At 43.0% G+C, this 25,974-nt stretch overlaps 1 protein-coding gene across 1 annotated transcript; it reads left to right on the top strand.

Annotated features, from left to right (window-relative positions):
* The first annotated feature begins 1,555 nt into the window (after nucleotides 1–1,555).
* LOC135477013 (uncharacterized) lies at nucleotides 1,556–25,086 on the top strand. Its single transcript, XM_064757161.1, has 14 exons — nucleotides 1,556–1,721; nucleotides 2,534–2,620; nucleotides 4,298–4,414; nucleotides 5,077–5,243; nucleotides 5,751–6,629; nucleotides 7,411–8,790; nucleotides 9,244–10,617; nucleotides 12,320–12,470; nucleotides 12,912–14,239; nucleotides 14,552–16,099; nucleotides 16,926–17,946; nucleotides 22,961–23,584; nucleotides 24,304–24,404; nucleotides 24,760–25,086. Exons 1-14 carry the CDS (start codon nucleotides 1,556–1,558, stop codon nucleotides 25,084–25,086), a joined length of 9,270 nt encoding a protein of 3,089 aa, XP_064613231.1.
* The last annotated feature ends 888 nt before the right edge of the window (nucleotides 25,087–25,974 follow it).

Here is a 25,974-nt window from a genome sequence, read left to right as displayed (position 1 = left end):
GTCATATATAAACACGCCCGTGAGACCAAGTTAATTGCACAATGTGTGCATGTTTGTGAATGTTAAGCATTTTAAATCTGTTTGTAAAAATCATAATTTGCCAGCTTTGTAACAAATGCTTTATTTCGGATCTGTATGGTAAACTACGACACGTGACGCTTAGGTCCACACTCACAACCCAACACTAGGGCGACTACGCATGCCAATTATGTTTGTATCCCTGAATTTTTAGTGCAAAATGTTTTATTGTAGCATACCAGAAGACAATAACACCCACTGTATATGAAACCATTGCATCCTTTTGCAAATGAAAAGTGCCACAATGCAATCCAACAAAAAGGTGTTAAATTTCAGTCCATGTGGAAATGATAACACTGCGATGTAGCTGAAAAGTGTTACATACCAATTCAACTTGACGTGGGTTAAAGCTGAAACGGTTAATATTCCATTGCATCTGAAAGACATTACATTCCATGGCCGTCTCAAATCTACATGTACTACATTTCACTTCTAATGGAAGACATCAAATTTCATAGGAAATGGAAGATGTTACTTTTTAAACTGAAAGGTATTACATTCCTCTTCAATTGAAAGGTATAACATGCCGTTGTTACTAAAGGTGTATAAAGCGCACTGTAACCAAAGACATTACATTCCACTGCTGCTAAAAGCTATTGCATTTCATTGTAGCTAGCTGAAATATATTACATTCCGCCGCAACCGAAAGCTACTTTCTTCCATTGCATCTGAAAAATATTACAATCCCTTTCAGCCGAAATGTAATACATTTCAGTTCAACTGGAAATGCTTTGTAAATGAAAGATATACCTTCCTCTGCAGCTGAGAGGCATAACATTCTAGCGGAACTCAGTGCAAATTAATAATACTGCCTTGCACTTTTACTCAAATGTACTAACTTCCAGTGCAAGTGAAAGATTTTACCTTCCATTGGCAAATAGAATATTTTCCCACTGTACCTGAAGGTTATTACCAGTCACTACCAAAAGGTACCTGAAGATTATTACCAGCCATTACCAAAAGGTACCTGAAGATTATTTCCAGTCACTACCAAATGGTACCTGAAGATTATTACCATCTCTTCCAAAAGGCACCTGAAGATTATTACCAATCACTACCAAAAGGTACCTGAGGATTATTAACAGTCACTACGAAAAGTGAAAGATTTTACCTTCCATTACAAATCGAATATCTTTCCACTGTACCTGAACGTTATTACCAGTCACTATCAAAAGGTACCTGAAGATTATTACCGGTCACTACCAAAAGGTACCTGAAGATTATTACCAGTCACTACCAAAAGGTACCTGAAAATTATTATTTTTTATTCATCAAAAAGTTTGTCGACTAACCAGAATTACAATAAGTCAGCCCTCAAGTAAACAAATCCACTGGTAACAAAATACACTCAAGAGTTTTGTGCTTGTTTGAATCGATTACTTCAGCAATAATAACTTCTTGTTCAGTCACAAACATCACCTCCCATTGACTGACGGAAGCTTCAGAGATGGGCCTCCATTGGACCTTATTGGTTGCTATGGCGCTGGTCGCCGTGGTGGCGTCACAAAGGATCACCCAGCAAACATGCGACAGACGACAGAGATTTGGGACAGTAAGGGGAGACGCCGATGTCCTGTTGGCGGGAGTTTTTCCCATCAGGACTTCCGGTCAAGACGAGTATGGCTGCGGTGATGTAGGAACAGGTATGTCAAGCCACTTAATAAAGAGATTTGATTTTAAAACATCTGTGTCAGTAAAACTCAATAGAGGTGTTTCTCAGTTAATGTTAGCACATAGCACAACTTTGAAAGAAATGAATTTTGTTTCATTCCCTGAACATAGAGATACTTGTCATTGCACTCACACACGCACGCACAACATACAACGGGGCTTTATGCAGATTAAAATGCACACATTGTTTTAAATTATTAAAGCATAACAGCTTTATTTTAGAAAACATGGCTCTTGACGGCCTAGGGAACAAAAGGGTTTTGCTCTTAGTTGCATATTGGCTCTTGATCGATATTAGGTAGTGTGTTCGAATCCAACTCTCGTCGATTTGACGTCTTTATCCCAGGGAGTTTGTCATGCGATTGGCCATTAACGATGTAAGAAATTAAACAGATAAATAAGCCCACAACACATGATTATAAATTCTGACATGTCGACACAATACAGTTCCCATTGGGGTGCTAATTTGGTTCAGATAGCTCGATCATGTAGCATGGGCTTTATGTCATGTAGTTTGGATTTCGGTGAGAGACGATGCTCTACCACTGTAGCTTCCTCTATATCAGGACCTTGGTCAGAGGGCTATTATTGACAGAAGACTCATGTACAACGAGAAACAGTGACTGCACATAACGCACCTCAGTTGCAACGGAAGGGGAATAAATCTAGAGGAAAAAGCAATTCAGGCACAAAGAAGGGTGTCATTGGAAAGGCTTCATTTGCGTCTGTTTTCATGCGATTCTGTGTTCATGAGTTGCTGTATTCAGGTGTTTTTGGTTGACAGAGATGTACAGAATAACGGCGTACGAAGCAGCCCGCTACGCTGTGGAGAGGATTAATGATGTCAACTTTATCCCGGGTGTCACGCTGGGTGAGTCTGAATGTTTCTCCCGTGAGAGTTTACTTTGTATTTATTCCCTAAATATGTTATAAATGTTTTGCTTTTAACCTCTCTTTCAAGGTTCCCAAATTTCCTAATCTCTTTTTGTCTCTCCACTTATTTTGATATAAACATTTGGCTTATGATATTTTGCCATTCACACTCAATTTGCACTAGCTTATCCTTCAAGATTTGCTAAATAATTCTCAGATTTATCAGTTTGTTTTTATCACACGGACACCATTTATTCTTCTTCTCGGGTTTATTCTTTGCCTCACCGCCACGGTGGCCTAATGAATAGGGTGGCCGCCTCTAAGTCGAGCGACCCAGGACAAAACATAGGTTGGGTCATACCAAAGACTTGATACTTGTTGGCGCCTCGCTTGGCGCTTGGCACTGATAGGTTAAAGGAGGGAAACAGGACTGGTTGGACCAGTGTCAGTATAATGCGAATGGGTGGGGTGTCATGTCTTCGGTGTGACACTTCAGTGGCGGCAGCATTTTGGTGGCATAGTCTCGCACCGCCACAAGAAGACAAATTATATGTGTCCACACTTAATGATTCTCCGCCGTCATATGACTGAAAAATAAATTAAGTATGACGTAAAACCCTAAGCATACATACATACATAATACTCTTTGCCTTTCTTTTTTAAATTTATCCACACATTTCATTGTTCATGTGTAAACTTACGTTAATTGCAGACCACTTGTCTTTTATACGTGTTAAAGTTACCGAAAGCTGGTGGTTTGTTACAGTCACTCCAGTTACCTCCACCCATGAAGAAAACCCCTGACATCCGTCGAATGAGTAAACAAGTCATGAACATTTTCATCATTTTCATCAGATAAATACATAAACAAACAAACAAATAAATACATAAATACATAAACAAACAAACAAATAAATACATAAATACATAAACAAACAAACAAATAAATAAACAAATAAATAAATAAATTATATGTAACGGGAGTAGCTTTCCAGTGTTTATAGTAGCATTAGTTAGTGGGAATTTCCCTTAAGCCCAGTTTAGGTGTAGAGCGCTGGATTTCAGCTGCAGAGACCCGATTTCGAATCCTTTGTGTCCCTCGTAGTGAAATCCTTCAACCATTACAATGGTGCCGTGATCTAACGGGTTCCAAGAAGTACGGGGCTCTGGGCCTGTTAACGTTGCTGTGCCTCGGGAGAGGGGAAGAATTTAAGTGGGGAGGATTGTAACGGGAGCAGCTTTCCAGAGTTTATACTAGCAGTAGCTAGTGGGGTTTTCTCTCAGTTGGTAGAGCGCCGAAATTTGGCTGCTGAGATCCGAGTTCAAATCCTTGTGATTCCTTCGACAGAGGGAAATCCCTCAACCATTACAGATACATACTAAAGGGGCAATCGTGCCAACGCGGCGCAATGGCCCAGGAGCCCTCACCAATGCGGTCGTTGTGAGTTCAAGACCAACTCATACTGGCTTTCTCTCCTGCTGTACACGGGTAGCCTCCCAGTAACTTACAGATGGTTGTGGATTTTTTCCGCCATCTGCCCGGATTCCTCCCGCCATAATGCTGACCGCGGTCGTATAAGTGAAATATTCTTGAGTACAGTGTAAAACACCATTCAAATAACTAACTTAACTAACTAATAAATAAATAAAGGAGTGAACGATAATTTGCCCACAGGTCTGAAAGCCTACGACTCCTGCTCTAGCCCTCACGTGGCCGTGGCCGGAATGGACGAATTCTTCCAGGAGTCCCGCGGCTGGCAATGTCAGGCAAACGCATCGCAACTAGCTTTAGGTGAGAATCATTATGAAAAGTCCATCTTCTGGAAAGGGAGGTAACCTACAACATTCATGCCCCGCGAGACCTGACTGTTTAGAAACAGCCCCTGTTGCAATTTGACGCCATTTTCCTCTATATGTGTGCCATGGTTGCATAACCTTGGCATCGTTCGTTTATCTCAACGTCATTGTGGGAGTTAATGGGTGAGTCGGTGTTTACTTGCAGAGAAAGACACGGACGGTTAGTCCTTCAAAATATCAAACCCAACACAGGTTAAGGGTGGACGTAATATCTACAGTGATATGAAGCTGTGCACTTTCCACAAGCTTAGTTCTGGTATTACGAATCGTGCTGATGAGGGGTTCTTCTCTGACAAAAAGCTTACATTCTTTTATTAGGTCGGACTTAAAACGAAAGGGTTTGGGAGAGAAGATAAATGTGTGCGTGTTGGACATTCGTGTTTATAATAGTCCGGATTTGAATTACACAGAAAAAGCCTAATAGAGGGAGTAAACATAACAATTGTTCATATCACCTTGGGCTGGGTAAGATCAAATTTCGGAACCATTGAATTCCGAGGAAAACATTACCGTGTACTGATTCATTAATATTACACAAGATACATGATAATTCGACTTTTTATTGGATTTTACACATTGCCTTTCTTTTCTCTCCAGGAGCTATAGGTGGATACTTCAGTGACGTCACAGCCGAGATGGCTAAGTATTTGGGGTACTCCAGTATTCCACAGGTGGCATACGCCTCAAACGACGCCAAACTCAGTGACAAACTGGTCTATCCCAACTTAGTGCGGACTGGAGCACCGGTGTCAGAACTAGTGGAGGTAAATATGTAAATCGATTCTGCTGCAAAACTGCATGTCTATAGGAGTGTGTAGTGTTAAAGAAAATTGTGTCAGAGTAATGGCTGGGCGGCTGTTCATTTCAATTTAGTCAGCTGATTATGACCTAAATTGGCATCGACCACAGCCCCTCCTGGACACGGTGATCATTTTTCACAGTCATCCTGTTGGCCCAAATAAAAGAAACGAGGCGAAAAACCACCTACGTGTTCCACATTTTCAAATTTAAATTATGTGTCCCGCATTGGATTGGTTAGACGCAGAAGTTATGGCACCTGACACAATGAAAATTCTCGCCGTATGGGTGTCTACCATGATCGATTTATCATATTTAACCTATCATAACATGAAAGTTCCTGCCACCTATAAAATCTATCACAAATCTGACAAAGTAGAGTAAGCCTTGTCACACATACGGCTGTTTAAGTTATGACATGTAAGTGAAATTGTTCCAGTAAGTAACATTCTGTGCTATATTTTATATCACAGGCGATGTTAATGACGTTAGTGAATCTGAAATGGACGCACATTGGAGTAATTTATGGTGATGATGAGCTTGGAAGAAATGTTGCTTCACTTCTCAAGAAAAACGGAGGTATTGTGGGAATTTGCGTAGCAGAACAAGCCCGTGCTGCCCATGACAACGCCAATCAGGACAGTCTAAACAGTGAGCTCCGGCGATTGGTCAATTCCAACGTCAGGGCGATTGTTCTGGCAGTAGCGGAACCGGAAGTATCCCAGGTTCTTCAAGTCTTGGATATCATCCTGCCTGGTGACAGCGATCTCCAGATTATTTCCCCATACCAGATCAGCGGAAACTCCCGATTATTACCAGGCACCATATCGGTTTTCCGACAGGAGAGCGCTGTGGCGGAGTTTATTGATCACTTGGCCAGGATTGATCCACAACGCCCGCCTCCGGCAAACCCTTGGTTCCAGGAGTGGTACATGGGAAGATTCCGCTGTCGTCTGCCTGGCAACGCGAACCCTCAATTTAGCTTCCTACGCTTATGTAACCAGCTCAACGAAGCGCAGAGACGTGACGCCTACATCGCCGATCTGGACCATTCCGTCTACCGCGAGGCCATCCAGTCCGTCTACGCCTTCGCCGCCGCCCTGCAAAAGGCCAGAAGCGATCGGTGTCGAGGGAGACCTAGTGGACCATGCCCAGAACTGTCGAATATGTCGCACGAAAACTTCCTCAAAAATTATCTCCGGAGCCTGAACTACAGAATGACAGCTGGGGATGGCATACCTGGCATAGCAGGCTCCGTCATAGCCTTCGATGGAAACGGTGACAACCGTGAAAGTCACAGTTTTGCCATTTACAACTACAACAGGAGGCAAGGACAACTGTCTCACAAGCAGGTAACCGGGATAGTACATAACGTGACATATCGACATACATCTACTCTAAAAGCGTTGTCAAACTAATTTATAATAAATTAAAGGGGGCCTTCGTGGCTCAGTTGGTTAGCGCGTAAGCACAGCGTAATAACCCAGGAGTCTCTCACCAATGCAGTGGCTGTGAGTTCAAGTCCAGCTCATGCTAGCTTCCTCTCCGGTCGTAAGTGGGAAGGTCCGACAGCAACCTGCGGATGGTCGTGGGTTTACCCCGGGCTCTGCCTGGTTTCCACCCACCATAATGCTGGCCGCCGTCGTATAAGTGAAATATTCTTGAGTACGGCGTAAAACACCAATCAAATAATAAATAAATAAATAAATCTAATAAATTAAAACGGTTAAATTGCCATTTGCTGGTTGTATTTCAAACGTCGTGTTCACCGATGTCATATATAGTAAATGGCGTGTGATGCTATAATGTTGTCAATCCTATATAACATATGAATGCATCTGTTTCAAATATTCATGCGTTGAAATGCATGCTTTTACATCTGCCTCTATTGAGGCAGATGTCTTTTTATCTAAGGTCATCTAATGTCTCGACAAATATAGATCATAAACTTATTTTTACTGTTCTGAAATCCAATGTACCAAATGTTGGTTATGGTAATAAAAGTATGGAAATGATAGTATACATGTATGTGAATATAAAACCATAAATATTTTGTCCAAGGGATTTATGATTGTATATTGTACAATACTACTGTCAAACTTCCACATATTTTATTTTCTTTACATTTCTTAGGTGGGAACCTTCTCACGAGGTCGACTTGAGCTGGATAGGTCGAAAATTGAAGTGTACGACAGGGCTGGTTTCAGACCATTGAGTGCCGTCCCGCAGCTAGGATGCTCGCGAAACCAGTGCCGTCAGTGCTTGACATCCGGTCATCTCCAGTACTGGTACACTCCTGGAGACGTCATCATCGTTGGCCTGACTAGCCTTCACGATGCAGGCTCAGATCCCGGCACCTGTGGGACCCTCGTTGCGACGAACTCCTTCCGCGCCATAGCGTTTCAGCAGTCGGTGGCTGCCCAGAACGCCGACAACTCTCCGCTTAGGGTGGGTAGTCTGCTCGTAGATGTATGCAGGAGCGAAGCCAGGGTAACGGATTTCTTAAACCGTTTCTACTCTGGAGGTTTGCAGCTTCGGGATGGGTCAAACAAAGTCATAGACTCCAACCGAGTTGTTGGTACCGTGGACATGCTGGAAGACAACATGGCTAAGACAGTGGCGCAATACTCGACTCTGATCAAAACTCCTGTGGTGGGCACGGTCGCTGCGGATAAAAGTCTCAGTGACCATACAGCTTATCCTTACTACGCCCAAAGAGTACCCACGGACGACAAAGAAGCGGAAGCGATCACAAATTTCCTCCAGGCCATGAACTGGACTTTTGTCCAAGTTATACACAGCGGGGACACCTATGGGCGCTCCAAAGTGACCGCTTTCACCGAGGCTGCGGATGCAGCGTCTATCTGCATTGCTCAGTCTCTGGAAATCGGGGTGGACGGAGATGCGTCAGAAATTCTATCAAAGCTGAAGCAAATCGCCGGTGTTAAAGTCACTGTTGTATTTGGCCGTGCTGACACTACGGAACCAGTACTGCGGCTCATCGGAGCTACCTCCGCTAAGGGGGACTTCGTTGTCATAACGACGGAATCGGAAGAAGGAACGAGCAACCAAGTTTTCCCTTCCCAGGAAGGTACCTTTTTCAAAGTGAGGATGAGCGATTCCGCCAACCTGGAATACGAGAGATATCTACGACAGCTAAACCCACAGCGGACCGAAAATCGCTTTGTCATCGAGCTGTACCAGCGGACGTTTCAGTGTCAAGTTGGTTCTCTGAATCAGCCCTGCAACAGCAGCCAGTCCCTCACAGACTCCAGTCTGTATGGTGACACCGCCAAGGCTGCCTCACAGGTTGTAACAAGGGCCGTAACTCTAATGGGAAACAATGTGAAGAAGGCCTACAATGAAATTTGCCAAAACTGTGGAAGCGCACTTGACACAATAAAACTTCGACAACGATTACAAGAAAACTTGGCAACAGAAGAAGCCAAAACCAAGGAAGGCGTAATCCAGATTCTTGGATACAAAATCAAACCAGGCGAAAACTTTACTAAGGTGTGTCATCTAAATTACCTTAATTGGGGCCAACTTACGTCATCGACGAACGTAATATTATTCATTGCCGCTCAAATTTATTTTAAAATATTATGACACATGTTGCCAGAGTCTGAATTTCTGTATTTTCAATGCTTACAGTTTCCACAATACAGCAGAAAAAGAAAAGGAGCATAAACTATTCTTTGTGTGTATATTATGTCAAGGTTTGAACTGGCATCTCTCTAGAGAACGTTCGAATATAGTTTTTCTGCACAAAACAGAATGTGTACCTGTAATCAGAGTGGATGCATGATTTGGTAAGTTTGGCGTGACACTGTGTGCTACTTCTTTTTCTGTTCGGAGAATTGGTGTAGTACTAAAGAAAAATGATTTAAATAAATGGTCTGCATTTAACATAGTATTGTATACGGTTTCTGTCCACGTACATCTAACAGCTAGTTTTATTTGCAGATTGCAGAATATTCCCACCGGAGGTTTCGAATGGAACCTATTCTTCCCAGTTGGAACATACAAAAGAACGCTTATTCCTGCCAAGGATTCTGTGGTCAATGCTCTTACTTGGTCAACCGCCATCCTCACATCTACAAGGAAGGAGATGTTATGCTGGGGGCTCTAATCGGAATCATGGGTACCAACGGGAATCCCTTTGCCTGCGATAATCAGAAATTGGAAAATGGCTACCAGCACGCTGTTGCCGTGTTGTACGCTCTTCGTCAGGTTAATTCTGGGGAAGCCCCAGTCCCTTTGAACAACGTCACGTTGGGAAGCTTGGTCCTGGACGACTGCAATAGTGACCAAAGAGCGTTGGGTCTAGTTAACGAAATCTATGCCGGTGCGAATCCGCTTCAGGGAGATCTCTACGTCGACATGGCGCCGTTCCGCGGTTGGCTCAGTCACTCGCAATCTGACGTATTCAACGTGGCGTCCAACCTGCAGTCATTTGGAACACCGGTGGTCGCATCTGAGGCCTCGTCCATTGGGGAAACGGAGATTTCGCGCTCTAGGATGATGTACTCTACTGCAGCCATTTTCAACCAGAAGGCGATGACGATCATTCGAATGGTGAAGTCCCGTGGGTACAAGTACTTTCAAGCTCTGTACTCTCCCGAGTCCGGCGGTAGCGAGAAATTGGACATCCTGAGAAAGGTTGCCGCAGAGGAGGGCCTGTGTCTCGTTAAAGCCGTGAAACTTTCGGATGATGCCACCCTGAATCTACGGATGCTCACCGGTGACTTAGCAAAGGCCGTGGTTGTCATCGCTGACAGTTTGAGGTACGCCGAGAGGTTACAAAAAGCCTCGTCTGCTGTCTCTGCCTCTGATAGCCTCCTCTTTTTCACCATAGAACCCATGAGATTCAACAACAAGCCCATCGCCAAGAACGTTCTCAGCGTAAGACAGCAGGTATCCGAGCTTCGCGATTTTCGGAAGTTCTTGTCGACCAGGTCCCTGGAAAGCGACGGCTTCTACAGCTTTTATTATCAGTCGGTTTTTCAGTGCGATTTAGCCGGATCAACAAAGTACAACAAATCTTGCGCCGTGGAAGTTAACCGTTCTTTGCCCGAAGACAGTACGGTGCAGAACACGATTCACGGTGTGTACGCCTTAGCCGCCGCCGTGCACAAAACCCTGCAGGATAAATGTGGCGTTGACTATAATGGCCGCTGCGCCGAGTTCCGAGCATCACGTGACACCAATCAGCAAATCTCGCAGAATCTCGCCCAAGTCTCGTTTAATACTCCTGGTGGTGGGAAGTTTGGTTTCACCGGAAGACGGGTCAACCAGAACTTTGATATCGTAATAGAAGAACCTGGCAGATCCGTAAAGGTAAGCTGTAGCCATATCAGTTAAAGTTGATACCTGCACTTTACAGGTAATTCAGCGTAAACTTAGATTTTATTCCAGTGTGAATCTCAGTTGCGTAAAAGCAGTCTCCTGAATGCTAAAGTATCGCTTCAGATGTCAGCTTTAACTTTTACTAGTAATTCCAATGCCGGTTTCTCCACGATATGGCTGCAATATTGCCACTGGGGCTTTAAATCATAACTATACATTCCATTGAAGGTTAGGCTGAGGATTTGGTTTATTTCAGCTACGGTGTGGGCTCAGTTTACAATATTTTTAATACCTAGATGCATATAAATACTTATGTACGTGAAGAAATATCATAGTTTAACAGTATAAAATGGCTCCAAATCAGCGAACTAGCGTAACTATTTGAATTTTTAAGAGGGACTACCCTTCAGAGCATTGATGTGACACCTGGAACTACAATCATTTTCGTCGTTCTCAAATCAAAATACTTTGCAGTCTGCAAAAAAAAAAAACAGTTCGCTTTAAAGAGTCAAGTATAAAATTATTACAATGTGCACATTTCTCTCTTAATATGCCTGAAAACATTCCTTCCGGGGTAATTTATACGTGGTCTATTACATTGTATTACAATGCATTTTGTTGATGGACGGTTAGTAGTAAACATCTAAATATACCTAAATAAGTATTTATGAAACTCTTATCGAAAGTGCGGCCACATCCAAGTTTTGCAGTCTTAAACAGTGTGTGTATTTTTTCTTGAAGTTAAAGTCGCCGACTCCACAGTGTGCCAAACAAATTAACAGTTCTAAACAGCCTTATAAATGTGCTGGTGCGTCTAGCACATCGATTTCAATTTCAAATACTTGGATCCGTTTAATTTGATTAGAATATCTGAAAATTAAGCAGAGGTATTTTTGAGTACAGTGTTCATTCGCGTGTCCCATGTGACCATCCAGTATTTTAGATTTGTCTTCCTATTTATTTATTTATTATTAAAGTCTTTAACAATCAGATATGTTGATGGATATGTCAGTGAAAATTAATTTATACCAAACGCGGACAACTTTGGAATGAAGACGGTTGCATGTCGATGCTTTTGCGTTTTACTGAAGTGGGATCAAATAGTCATTCAGGGTCAATAAATCAATAGATAGACATCAATACGAAGATGGAAAATTGTTCAAATATTCCCCATTCATGACCATGTTGGAGCTTTATTTCCAATCTCACTCATGACCGTAATATTTGCACCATTTTCAAGGGCTGTTGGTGGCTTATTGGACACGTCGGCTACTTTGAGCAACGACCTTCTTCTCTCTGTGACTTGCATTCAGCTTATAGTTTATTTTAGGACAGACTTGGTGTAATGGATGTAATGGCGGTAACACCACACCGGTCGCGACCCGTGAACTTAACCTTCGTACTGAGTTCAGGAATGTGCATTATGGCACTAAACACCAGTCAGGGAGATAAAGATTTTACCAGGGAACAGATTCTTATGGACGTACCATTTCCTTTCACTCCTAGATGGCATTTCGGTGTAGAAACTGAGAGCGTTATCAGGTCAACGGGCAGTTTGTTTCTCGAAATGTCGCCTTTCCATAAAAAGAGACTACACGCCCATAAGAATCAGTTCTCTTGTTACGTTTTTCCTAACTTTTAAATGGTGCTGAAAAAGTTATGGAAATTTATGTTGATAAGTCTTTTCTGACAGGTGGGCTCAGATTACAACGGGCGGCTTGTGATAAGCAGGTCAGACCTACTGGATAGGTTCTCCACCATCAAGTCAACCTGTAATCAACCATGTCTCACCTGTACACCACAAGGCTTCTTTGATCACATTCCTGGAGATGTCTATATCGCAGGTAAGTTTATATCAGGTGTTTCACATATATGGTGTCTAAAATAAAAAGATTTTCGCGAAAGCACTAAAGCAAAAAGTAAATAAGTAGATCAATAAATAATTAAGATGAAGTTAAGACAAATTTACGACCAACCAAATAAATAAATGTACACACATTTCTGTGTAAATATCTGTGATATCTATGAATTTGTGTACATACATATACCAAGTATTCGCGTAAAATACAAGTAGTATTAACCCAGAGAACGAAATTATTTTGTAATTGATATCTAGGCATTTGATTCAATCACCATCAGGAAGAATTAATACTCTTGTTAATGGATTCACGAAAATGTGGAAAATTCTTAGTGGAACGACCGGATACCCAATCTTGTAAATCATACAATATAGATCAAGCAATCTATCCATCAGTTAAGCAGTTTTTGTATATTTCATAACGCAGGTATTTTCAACATCCACTACAAGTCTGTTGAGCCATTCCGCTGCGGGAGGATCAAGACGATATTCGGCTATCAGAGCATAGAGGCATTCAAATACGCCTTAGACAAGGTGAACCGCAAACACGGACAGTTTAGGGACATCCTGAACGGCGTGACTCTTGGAGGTCTTGGCCTGGACTCGTGTGACTCCGCCGTGAGAACAACCTACCTGGCTGCCAACATCCACAATGGCGAAACCGTGATCAGCAAAAACGGCACCGACATTTCCCCCGCTGATATCATAGGGTACGTTGCCGCCCGGGAAAGCGACCAGTCCCGCTTTCTAGCGCGAGTTCTCAAGAGCCTGGACGTACCGCAAATCAGCTACGGTTCCACCAGCATTGAACTCACGGATCAATTCCGGTACCCCATGTTTGCCAGGACAGTCCCCATAGATGACGAGCAATCCGATGCCATCTTGGCCTTCCTGGACAGCTACGATTTGAGATATGTTCAGGTACTACGATCGCCGACGAGTTATGGTGAGCTGAGCTCACAGGCTTTTCTGGAGAAGGCAGCAGCAAAACGCGTCTGTGTTTCGCACACAGTGACCTTCAGAGATAAGGGCGTTGTGACAAAGGAAAGTGCTACGGAAGCCGTGGCGAATCTTTTAGAGAACCCCACATCGAATGTTGTCATTGTATTTGCTGACATAGGGTATATTAACGAGTTCTTACGGGGTATCAAGCGGACCCCAGATGCTAGAGGGAAGTTTCTCTTCATTGGTACGGTTTCCTGGAATAGAAATGAAGTGCTGCTCGAAGGAGTAGAAGATGTCGCCTACGGGTCCGTCATCATCAACGTGGAGAAAGTCGACATTCCCCTCTTTGATAGATATTTAGAGAAGAAAACACTCATAAGCGAGCGTGACAACACCTGGTTCAAAGAATACTACGAGGCCATTCATAACTGTCTCGTCACGGCCTCCGAAGAGACCCGAATCGGTGGGAAAGCTCAGTGTGATATACGCCATCAGAACATCGTGACGTCAGGGAATTATCTACAGGACCCGGATATTCTCCACGTGACTAACGCTGTGTATGCGGCGGCATTCGGAGTGGACTACGCATTGAGAGAGCTCTGCGGCCAAAACTACACAGGGATGTGCCGGCAATTCAGGGAAAGTGATTCTCGCCGGCGTGAGTTGATGTTTGAAGGAGCCTTAAAAGCCCGATTCCAAGACGAAGCTTTCGCCAACTTTCGTTTCACAGAGAAGAGATCGGGAAACAAAGGCTACACGCTATATTCCATAGAGCCAACATCAGCATCGGCTACGTATAACTATAAAGATGTGAGTATATATATAGAGAGAAATTCGGATAATCCGGTCACATTTATTTAATATTTATGCCAAGGACATCTATCACTTATCAAGTTTCATCTGTGTCCCAGTATATATAATACAGTAAACAGTAGTGTTCTCAACTTTTCCTGTTTACATGGAAGTATTTATCAGTGTCCTTTAAAATAATGCAAAACTATTTGGAATCAAATAGAAAGCTTTAATAACTTAATTTTTCAATCTTTAAACAGGTTTTTGAAGATGTAAATGTTGTCTTCAAATGTTAACGATTTGTACGTTTAATTTATCCATCCTTAACAGATCGGTAAATACAGCGGAACAACGTTGGACACCCGTGGTTTTCAGACGTCCTGGAACGGCAGCTGTGACCGCCAAGACACGTGCAACGAATGTCCGGGTATCCGGGACCAGACCACTAGGCTCCATATGTGGCCGGATCCAACTGGAGCCGGGAGCAGCTGGAAGGGAGTCGTCCCGAAGATTGTCGCTGTGTTTGACGTGCACCAAGCGCAAGAAAGCGACGAATTCCGGTGTGGTGGGATGAACCACAAGTCGGTGTTTGACAACGTTTTGGCTTTTATATACACCCTAGATAAGTTGGTGAATCCCGTGAAACCCGGCTTCGAAATCGGTGGAGTTATTTTGGATACTTGTTCCCGAAGCGTGAAATTGTATCCAGATCTCCTTGGGTTAATTCGAGGGAACGGCTACTGTAATACGTGGTTGAGGCAAGGGTCTGGCGTGGATCTGGCTAACATTATGGGGATCATCTCCCACGGTGAAGACAACGCGCTGGTAGTGAATCGAATCTTGACTCCCATGGCTGTGACATCGGTGTCCCCCAACGCCGTGTCGCCCGTCCTCAGCGACTTCGACAAGTATCCCTATTTCCTCAGAACCAAACCGCCTTACGATTTGGAAGGGGAGGCTATACTGGACGTCTTACGGTCCCAGGGATGGACGTATATATCTCTGGTGTATTCCGACGACGCCAGGGGTAGGACCATCAGTAATTACATGCTGAGGAACGCTATGGGCGATGGGTCTTTGGAACAAGCCGTGTGTATAGGCACCATTCTTGTGTTAAGGGACAACGACGAACAGTCTGTGGCCAATGGACACGTCACAACTCTGGATGAACAAGGGAAGCGAGGTGCTAGAGTCGTCGTCTGGCTGACGTCTCCAAAACATTCGGAAATGATGCTAGAGGGAATACGAGCGATGCGACCCGACACGAAGCTGGTGACAATAGGCCTTCATACCTGGGGGCTAGGGGACGAGTCTTTCTCTGCACTCGGGGAATACCTCGTCAACGGGATAACTCTAAAGACATATTCACCACAGATTCCTGAATTCCTGAAGTATAAAGCTGCACTTGGGTATGCTGATGCCAATCGACACGGGCTGCCTGATGACTGGTTCGACGAGTTCTATCAGCATGCGCATGCGTGTCACCTGATGAACACTTCGGTTTCTCAAAGTCACTTGTACAAATCACGTTGTGACAAGACAGAGAGGTTAAATCTGGCGTCCCTTCGGCACGACCCTGACGTCTTCCACACGATTATCTCGACCTACACCATGGCTACTGGGTTAAACAAGATCTTTCAGACTTGTGGAGATCTGTCATTCGAACAGTGTGCACGAGAAAATGCGAATCTTCGCTCAGAAATCTATCAGCACGTCTGGGACACGAAATGGCCGGAAATAATGGACACCTTGCAAATAAGTCGAGCAGAGTTGACCAGTTACCAGTACGAGTATCTGCCAGGACGATATGGAAACACCGGTTATTTGTTGTACAGCGTCGACAAGGTTCCGGACACAGGGGAACCCTTCTTACAAAAGGTAAGGCAAACTTATGATTTCGTGAGGTTTAATTGCCTGTATCAGAGAAAAATGAATCGGACATTCGTATACCTCTCCTAGATCAGTAAAAGGCGTTTCAATTTCAAAATCCATTACCAAAACAACCCAAAATCCAAGGAGTGTGTAAGATATAATTATATAAATATAGAAAGTAAAGCTGGTAGACTACCATGTAAGAGAGAAGCAGTTTTCAGTCAAGAAAATCACGTAATGGTTTTATTTATTTATTTTAATGGAGTTTTTTGCCACACCCAAGAACATTCTACTTATACATTGGGGACCAGCGGTTTTTTGGGACAAAAACCCGGCGGAAATCCTCATCCACAGGTTGCTGGCAGTTTCCCACGTGCAACTGGGGAGGAAGCCAGCATGACCTGAACTACAGCACACAGCTATCGCGTTGGCAGGAGTCTCCTGTGTTACCTTGCTGCGCAAACACGATAACCAATGGGTCACGGAGGCCCCTGTCAAATAATGGCCTAGTCGTTAGTAATCGAATGTTACATGTTGCGTGTGCAAATAAGGCAATGAGGACAACACACAAATACTTTCCTTAGCTGTGAATGGAATCAAGTAGGGTTGTGTCATTTACACCGTTTGAGAAATTTGAATTATATCATCGGGCACCGCACTAGTGTATGTGTACATACTGAATAATACCTTATTAAGCCTTCTTGGTGCTTTACTGTGTGTAACTTGCTAACATTTAAGAATAAAGCCCTAATAGGCCAACCATCACACGGTGGTTTCCGCTCTAGTCTTGCTCTTTATGTATGTTTTTTTTCATCGTCTATTTTCTCAACAGATCGGTCGTTGGAACGGCACAATACAATTTGACCAGGATGGCAACTATACCGGTGTGGATGGTCTGGTGGTGGAATCTAGGTGTTTGTCGTGCAGATGTAGGTTCCTGGGTGGGGAGACTGCTCCAGCTACGGGGGAGGATAAGTGGGGTTCAATCGTGAGGACACCCCGGAACTACTACGTTCTGGAAGAAACGGTGAATGCAGAGGGAGCAAAATCATATCGCAGGGTCATAGAATGGCCTGTATGGGCCGTTGTCATCTGTATTCTAACCTGCATCATGATTCTCATCACCCTTATCGTCTTCGTGCTGTTGTTGTTCCTCTATCAGATCCGCTCTGGAACGACGGTGCTCGGCTTCATGCTCCTGTTGGGAATCCTCGGTATCTTCCTCGTCAACTTCGCCTTCTTCATCCCGGCAAGCGCCGCATCTTGTGGCGCCAGACGCTTCCTCATGGGTGTCGTCTACGCCATCTGCTTCGCAGCGCTGCTAGTGAAGGCCGTCGATAACTGGCGCTACACCTGGCATGACTACAGCATAGGCAAACGAAAATACAAAGGTGTAGCGAGCGCCTGCTCGCTGCTTCTCGTCGCTTTGACACTTGTGGCCATCCAGATTCTGATCGGGATTCTCTGGCTGGTGATCACTGCTCCTGGAGCCACCTTGGTTAGAGTCACAACGCCGCCGCATGACTACTGGTGGTGCAACCCTCCCCTTCTCTACGACGTGGGTCTTGTCCTTTCCTTTATGTTCGTCATATTGCTTATATTGGCCACTATCATCTTCGCCACCATCTCCTTCCTGAAGGACATTAACCACTTCGAGTCCAGATGGCTGCTTGCTTCCTGTTTGTGCACAGGCGCCATCTTTGTGGCGTGGATGATCATATCGACAATGGCGACCGCCCCGTATCGCGATGCAACTGTAGCCATTGCAAATCTTCTCAACGGGACGATTCTGCTGATTTTATTCCCTCTGCGGAAACTGTGGCTTCTGTATCAGATATACACTGGAAAATACGGTAGGTCTAGAACTACTGACGAAATTATACTATCAGGAGTATTTGCTGTCAGCCGCTTAACTGACAAATCATAATTTGCTTCTGATGTTTTAAAAAAATGAATTCGTGGTAAAACAGCAGTTCTCACACAAGCCTATTTAGCTTAATGAGTCACTCCTTAGTGTAACTGTTCGGATTCTTCTTATTAAGCTTCCAAGCGAATTCTTCTCGCTCAGATTATTTTTATTCTTCTTTGACAACTGTTTTCTTTCGTTTTACGAAAAAAATGCGTGTGACAGCTGTTAACTTTCCACGCATGCTCATTACCAAATCTCTTGGGCTACCTGCTGAGTATAAAACTTTACCCACCTGTGCCCCACTTTTCGGCCACGTTGGAGCAGTGTGGAAATCTAAAAAAAAAAATCCCCAGAATCGCTGATCCGACTGCATTGAAAACTGATATGCATGTACAAGATTACTGGGAGTATCAGGATTGAAAATTTTATGCAAATCGGTCGAGAAATTTGGAAGCTCGCTATTGGTCGTTTTAGTCACATGATAACCTATAGTTGAATTTTAAAGAAACAAGATAGCAATTAGATGTAGTTTGGCCCGACCCAGGAGCCTCTCACCAATGCGATCGCTGTGAGTTCAAGTCCAACTCATGCTCGCTTCCTCATGCTCGTAATTTAGAAGGTCTTACAACAACGTGCGGATGGTCGTGGGTTTCCCCCTGGCTCTGCCCGGTTTCCTCCCACCATAATGCTGGCTACAGTACGGCGCAAAACACCAATCAAATAAATAAATAAGTAGTTTGGCCTGTTGAAGACAACCGTGGTTTAAGTTTTTTCCCTACTATGTATAGGTTTTTGTTTAAATTGCAATTAAAGGCCATTTTAGTGACCGGACACCCTAACGTGACCGGACACCCTAATAGCTATGAAGCTATAAATTAGTTCGTAGATAGATCATCTGCAGGTCTTTATTTTGGCTGTAGGACCGCTGGGCTACGGGTGATAGTTTTACCATTAAAATGCGTTGAAATTTTTTTTATTTTTATTCATAGTCATCTCGTAAAATTGCAATATCTCCAAAACCGGTAAAGTTAGAAACAACAAATCAGTCACGTGATTTGGCCACCATTTTGAATTTTTTTGATAAGCTTAAAACGGCTAATGATCTTTAGATGAAATTTAACTTCCAAGTTTTAGGTGGATCGCCGTACCTATATTGTAAAAATACATTCTGTTTGGTATGCAAGTTATGCTGTAACTGACCAATGAAATTATCTTAGATTTATTTGATTGGTGTTTTACGCCGTACTCAAGAATATTTCACTTATACGACGGCGGCCAGCATTATGGTGGGAGGAAACCCACGACCATCCGCAGGTTTCGGAAAAATCTTTCCACTTACGGCCGGAGAGGAAGCCAGCATGAGCTGGACTTGAACTCACAGCGACCGCATTGGTGAGAGGCTTCTGGGTCATTACGCTTCGCTAGCGCGCTAACCGACTGAGCCACGGAGGCCCCAAATTATCTGAGAAGTAGGGCAAGTCTCAAAACTGCTTTAAATGCTTAAATAAACACAAAATCTAGTACTCCTTGACATCAGGATTTCAAATCTGTAAGAATTATTTTTGTGCTTGGTATAGCTTTCAGGTTATGACCAAAACAAAAAACATCAAAAATATGAAGTCTGAAAGAATGCTCTGCCTGACTGCATGAGAGTTGTTCACTGTAGAGTGCTGGCTACAGGGTGTGTATTCTAAATCTGTTTGGCCACAGAAGCTGTGGTTCAAAGGAACAATCACTCCGTACATGTGGCCCAGCGCTTCTGTTTAAGAGAATGATTTTTTCCTTTTCACTATCTTTCACAATAGCCTCAAATGAACATCGCCCCTACCTGTCACCGGCTAAACTCAGTTCATTCCTGCCAATCTCTGTTCTCTTCTTTTCTTCAATTACCATGAAATTATTAAGCACTAGATTACCAATCCTAGCAGCCTGGGGCTCAAATCCAGTCTACGCCTTACAATTCTCACCAAATCCATTTCGGACTGAAGTGTGAACACTTTGTTTGTGGGAGATCGTGATGCCAGATATTGCTGAAAAAGTTTGTTTTCGTTGAAAATGCTAGATTTGGTTTTGGGCAAGCTACATGGAATTCACTCGTTTGCAGAGTGTTTCCACATAACATGGATTACGTCTGTTTTTGCTCGTATTAGACAAACCTGGGGTCTTTTCAGAAACTATAATAATAATAGTTTTGGTTCGGTTTTGTGACGGCGCTACATCCTAGGCCTTTTGATCAATTGACTTGATACTTGCAGTGAAATTCCCCCATACTCGAAGTTGTGCGATGGCCTGTGACGTGTCACGAAGTTTGGCGGCCATATTGCATTTTATATGAAATCCTTTAAACATCTTCTTCTCATACGGAACGGATTGGTCTGAAATTTCACATGCAGGTAGACCGTTGGAAGTGGAAATAAGTTTGAAAAAATCGTTGACTTCCGGTAAAAATTTGGAAGCTCGCAAAGGTCCAAGTCATAACTAGTTTTGAAATTTTAATTTTTTAACGTATTCTGGTGTATATTGATCCATTGATTCCGAATTTACTTTTATTTTTTGGTTTATCGTTGTGACTTTTGGAGATGTAGTCAAAAACCTAAAACTTAATTACGAAATTTTATTGACCTGTAACTCGAGAACTGTGGGAGCTTCAAATGTGAAACTTGCACCAAATGGTAGACCAATACATGCTCTTTCCGTAATTTGCCAACGGATTTGAGTTAAGATCAACAGTTTTCTCGGTAAATGCATATAAACGAAGAGATACAAATTTAAGCCCATTGATTTAACTTGGAGACCTGTATCGTGTATACTTCCTCTTTGGCCGTAATTTAGAAGGTCTTACAACAACCTGCGGATGGTCGTGGGTTTCCCCCGGGCTGTGCCCGGTTTCCACCCACCATAATGCTGGCCGCCGTCGTATGAGTGAAATATTCTTGAGTACGGCGTAAAACACCAATCAAATAAATAAATAAATAAATAAATAAATAAATAAATATATGGTGTATATGTTCTCTTGATTATGTAGTTTGTACTGCAGTTGTGATTGGCTAACCCTGTCCCATTGGACATCCCCACCACCCCCCACCCCCCACCACCCCAAAAAATAAATGTACACATTAACTTTTTGCATGGCCAGTCAGTGCAGGTTGTACATGTATTTCCAACATTTAACTTTATTTTATACAAACCGTGCCTTTACTGTACGTTAACCCGGCCCTGGTGATTGACAGATATCTACATGTACCCTGGTTCAGGTGTTCGCTTTCTAACAAGGCCTGAGCTACCAGTAAAGCAGTCAATCTGTATACGGGCGGCGCGTGCATTCAGACGTGAAAGTGTAAAGATGCTGTTACACGGACTATGTTTTTTGTGTTATTTCTGACAAAAAGCATGCTAAGTCGCCGAGATGGAATCGCCGTTTCTCATTGGGCATAGCGCAGCATCATTAAGCTCGCCGATCTATTCGCAGGAATGCTAATGACCCACCAACTGTCTCAGTGATAGAAGGCGTAAGGTCGCACTGAAAGTTTCAAAGCCGTGTATCTGGTTATGTATTGGTTTTCGACCAATAATTCTCTCCTGTGAAAGATATAAGTGTAAAGAAAAGGTGTATGGAAATTTGAAGTAAAAATTGCGACTGCCTTGTGGACTTAGTGATATACATAATACATTGGAAGGTATGGGAGATGCTGACAAAATATTGCCCGACTTGACCTAATTACAGAAGGATTTAAACGCTGGCCGTCTCCCGGCTGTGTTTTATGAAGCAGAGGTGTCTCGGGCAATTGAATGGCGAAGATGATTGACGTCGGAAAGTTGACATTAGGCAGATCGCGCAGGGCTTGTATCGCTCACGCCAGTCAGTTATGTCAAAGTTCGATCCCAGCTTACCGAATTTCTCAAGTGATTGAAAATTTCTAAATTAAAATATTTTAAGTACGCTGCTTGGCGTAGTTTGACGGTCTGGTCACGAATCTGCCCTTTTTCCTTTTCTCCGATGCAGTTTTTTTCGCGCATTGCCATTACAGTCCGAAAAAGTGCAATTTTCCCTCATATTTGGCGGTCACGTGACACAAAACCGGTATCGCTGTAAAAAAGGCTGATTGCAAAGGGCTATAAGTGTACTGTATGTGTGCGGAAAATCGTTGAAGTGTCTTAATAAATGCGAGAGTTGCAGTGCTTAAAATTATCCAAAGTCCGATTTACCATATTTGGCACTTTTACATCCGCATGTTATATAATGCATGTTAAATGCATTTATGTCTAGGATGAATGTACGAGTATTGTAAGAATGCTGCCCGACGTAGTTTGACGTCCCGATCATGAATCTGTTCTTATTTCTTTCCTGCGACGTATAATTTTGCGACGAAAAAGCGCAATTTCCACCACATTTAGCGGTCACGTGACAAAAAACTTACAGCTGTAAAGATGAAAAGCGCTATATATGTACTCTGTTTATGCTGAAAGTCTTTCAGCTGTGTTAAAGAAAGAGGGGACATGCGAGCCTTCACATATAGACCAAAGGTCGATTTACTCCGTTTGGCACATACATATGCTATACATAGTACTTACGATGTACTACTGACTACGAAGAATGTAGGATTTGTAGTGAAGTTGGTTATGTATCTATACATGGACACCATTAACGTAGCCGGAAGTGACACCGCTTAGGCCGGGAATACCTGCTTGAACCCCCGAATCACTGACTTCGCAGCCATATTGAATACAAGGATGAATTGGTGCAACATATTTTATAGTGTCCTAATATTTCATCATACATGTAGATCTATATATGTATTGTATAATCAGCCTCCTTCGACAGGGCACATCCGAAAAATTCAAAAATTGGTGATTTTGAATTTTAGCCAGTATTCAGGACAATTTAAATTAAAGGGAACTAAACTGTTTATCGTGTATTATTGTTGTTTTATTATTATAAATTATTATTGTTTTTGTAGAGACCAAAGGTAGAAATTCCGTTCTAAACATGTCCGCAACGGAACATATGGAGATGAACGAACGAAAACGAGCATTGGAACGTGACAGAGCGATGGCGGCTCACCGGGCCACGCTGGCCGAACGCTCCATGGATCAGTCATTCATTCGGTCATCCGGCAATCAATCAGGCATCTACAGTCAGCCAAAGAATGCTTACGCAGCGTCGACGCTAAACAGGTCCGCTGTGACGGAGAGCGCTGTGGCAGGAAATCTTCGTCACCACGAGTCGGGAAGCTTTGGTCACCAAGAAGCCGGAAACCTTCGTCACCACGAATCGGGAAGCTTTCGTCACCAAGAGACCGGACATCTTCGTCACCAAGCAGCGGCAGCACCTTCTTTGGTCGACATGCGCAAGGAGCAAAGAACGACAACTGTGATGCACAAATCGACGGAGGAGCGGATCGACCAGAATGAGGTTCCTGCTGCTAGGGTAGGGAGGAAAGACGAAGACCCAGAACCCGTGATTATCACTGAACTTGTCGATAAGCCTGTTGAGAGACGACCAGATGATCAGTTTATTCTGACTTCTCGCAAACCGCACGTTTACGAGACGGATGTCAGAACAACGCGCGTCTACAGAGAAGGTAATTGCTCTAATAATGCAATATAAATGTCTTGAATTTTTTTAACTATTCACACTCTGAAATAACAGTGAACTATTTTTGTTCCCTTAAAAACGTTTTTGAGTAAATAATTCCTGGCTCAGAGAGATGTAGTGTATGATCTTCTAATCCAGTGCATGAGATTGGATGCTGTCGCTACCCTGATTTCTACTCCCGTTGTGTTTTCTTCGATTTATTATTACCACGGAAGTTTTTTTTATGAAAGATCATGTACACATTTTTGACTATAAGTTGCACATGAACGTAGGTGGACTTTTGTGTAACGAAGCTTTATTTGAGGGCTTTAAACCGGTAATATTAAACTGCTCCAATCTCTACACAGGTATTTGGGTCCACATTGCCCCATACTTCTGCTGCTTGCTGTCCTCAGTGTATAGAGAGCAAAGTCTTCTCCCACGATATGGCTACAGTAATGCCCAAGTGGGGTTCAACGTAGTCAGTCATTCATTCATTCTTTTGTTCAGCGGATGTTGTTTATTCGATTCTACTCGGCCAGTGTACGGGCATCGTCGTATCCATCTATGTGTATACATGTGTGTGAACGAGGAAGCCTTCTAGCAGCATGCTAACACCAGATAACTTTAGCCATACACGAGATCTACATGTAAGATTTTAGGGTGGAGGAACAATAACTTTTATGTGATGTTTTCTGTAGTTTACCATTTGATGTCGTCTTTCAGACATACCTGACACAATCCCACCCGACCTGTCGGCGTCGTACGAAGTGGATGAGGTGTCGTTTGATCCTAACACTCAATCTCAGAGGACAGAATGGCACAGGGTAAGTCAGCACCAGCAAATCCAGAAGAGTGCTGAAAAATGCAGAAGTGTTAATATGGTAATAGCTTGTGCGTGTTTCCATCTGTAATAAATAAATTGTTTAAAAGCCTTCACAATTAACAACTCTAAGTGTAGTTTGTTTACAAGACAACAGAAACCGGAGAATAGGAGTGTTTGAAGAACAGCTTAACACATAAAGTTTGTTAACAGATTTTCTTCTCCTGTTTGTTTTCTATCATTTAAAAAGTTCTCGTGTTAGCCAATATCGATATGTTAATCAGATGCATCTTGTCTGCCATGTTCCATACCTCGACATGTCCATCAAATCCATGTTTTGCTTTGATTGGTTCTTCCAGCATGAGACGATAACGACAGAGGAACCAATAATGCTGCCAATCAGACTGGAAGGCCCGCCCTCCAAGTCTCGATCCTCATCCTCAGCTTCATCATTCAGTTCTTCGCGCCTGGACCGCCCATTTGGCAGGCCGCTGGAAAGTGACCTTGTCATGAGCCAACCCCTGATGGAATTGGATGGCGAGTCTCCAGTCTTGTCGAGCTTTGGAGGACCTTCGGACGGCAAGGTGGATCGCCAAACCAAAAAGACCACCGTGGTGGAAACCGGGGACGATGGAACGACGAAGAAAACAACCACCGTGGAGGAAACGTCGTATTTTGAATATTAGTTTTAAGACTCTTTGATCTACACTTGCTGCTTATTAACAGGGACTGAAATCTTACAAATATTGATTACACTCAAGTAAAGCCAAGTCTGAATAGACGGTTTTTGAGCATGGAGTGAGATTACAGCGTTCCTTCCATCTCTGAATCTCTCAGATATGATTATTTACGTGTGTTCTCAATATACTGTTGTGTTCAACTTAAAGCGGTTTACTTCAAATGCATCCACATGCAACATTGTGTGATTTGGGGCACATGCAACTGGATTAAATTTACAGTTGCTAAATTGTCTTCTTCCACTTCTTGAGAGAACGCATATTCCACTGCAAATTACATTTGTGCCAATCCAAAACAAACCTCGTATCTCTGAAGCGTGACATCCCACTGCAAACTGCATTGGTGCCATTCCAAAACACTACACATCTTCCAAAAGACTATACATATCTCCGAAGCGTGACATCTCACTGCAAATTGCATTGCGGCCATTCCAAAACAATACACATCTCTAAAAAGCGTGACATTAACCAAGAGAGGTGTCACTTCATATAAACTCTATATACATTCCTGAAACCAAATAATGTACCCGAAGTTTATGAAATAAATATTATCTCTTCAGTACAGCGAGATGAATCTAATCCCCTTTCAAATGAATTTAACTAATCATGAAATGTCGGGCTTACACTATGTTAATGTCTTCCTATATCGACTCAAGATGACACAGCCTGATCAAAAGGACGCTAGGCTAACATTACTGACATATGTATTAGGGCTGTGTTATATGTTTGTATGTGACATGTATATTATATACTGTAAATTGTAAATTTCAACCTTTGTGATATATAAATATTTATTGGTTATAAGAATTGTCGAGTCGTGTTTTTTTGCTTCCCGAA

Source organism: Liolophura sinensis, chromosome 10 (genome assembly GCF_032854445.1).
Source record: "Liolophura sinensis isolate JHLJ2023 chromosome 10, CUHK_Ljap_v2, whole genome shotgun sequence".
NCBI classification, from domain to species: domain Eukaryota; kingdom Metazoa; phylum Mollusca; class Polyplacophora; order Chitonida; family Chitonidae; genus Liolophura; species Liolophura sinensis.
Note: the sequence above shows the minus strand (reverse complement) of the source record. Positions and strands in the feature narration are given on the sequence as shown.

Excerpts from the sequence above, each read along its gene's own strand:
- LOC135477013 (XM_064757161.1), top strand. The coding sequence starts at position 1,556 with ATGGCGCTGGTCGCCGTGGTGGCGTCACAAAGGATCACCCAGCAAACA. Across the intron at positions 14,240-14,551 it reads CTACGTATAACTATAAAGAT|ATCGGTAAATACAGCGGAAC; the intron begins GTGAGTATATAT and ends CATCCTTAACAG. Across the intron at positions 23,585-24,303 it reads AACGCGCGTCTACAGAGAAG|ACATACCTGACACAATCCCA; the intron begins GTAATTGCTCTA and ends GTCGTCTTTCAG.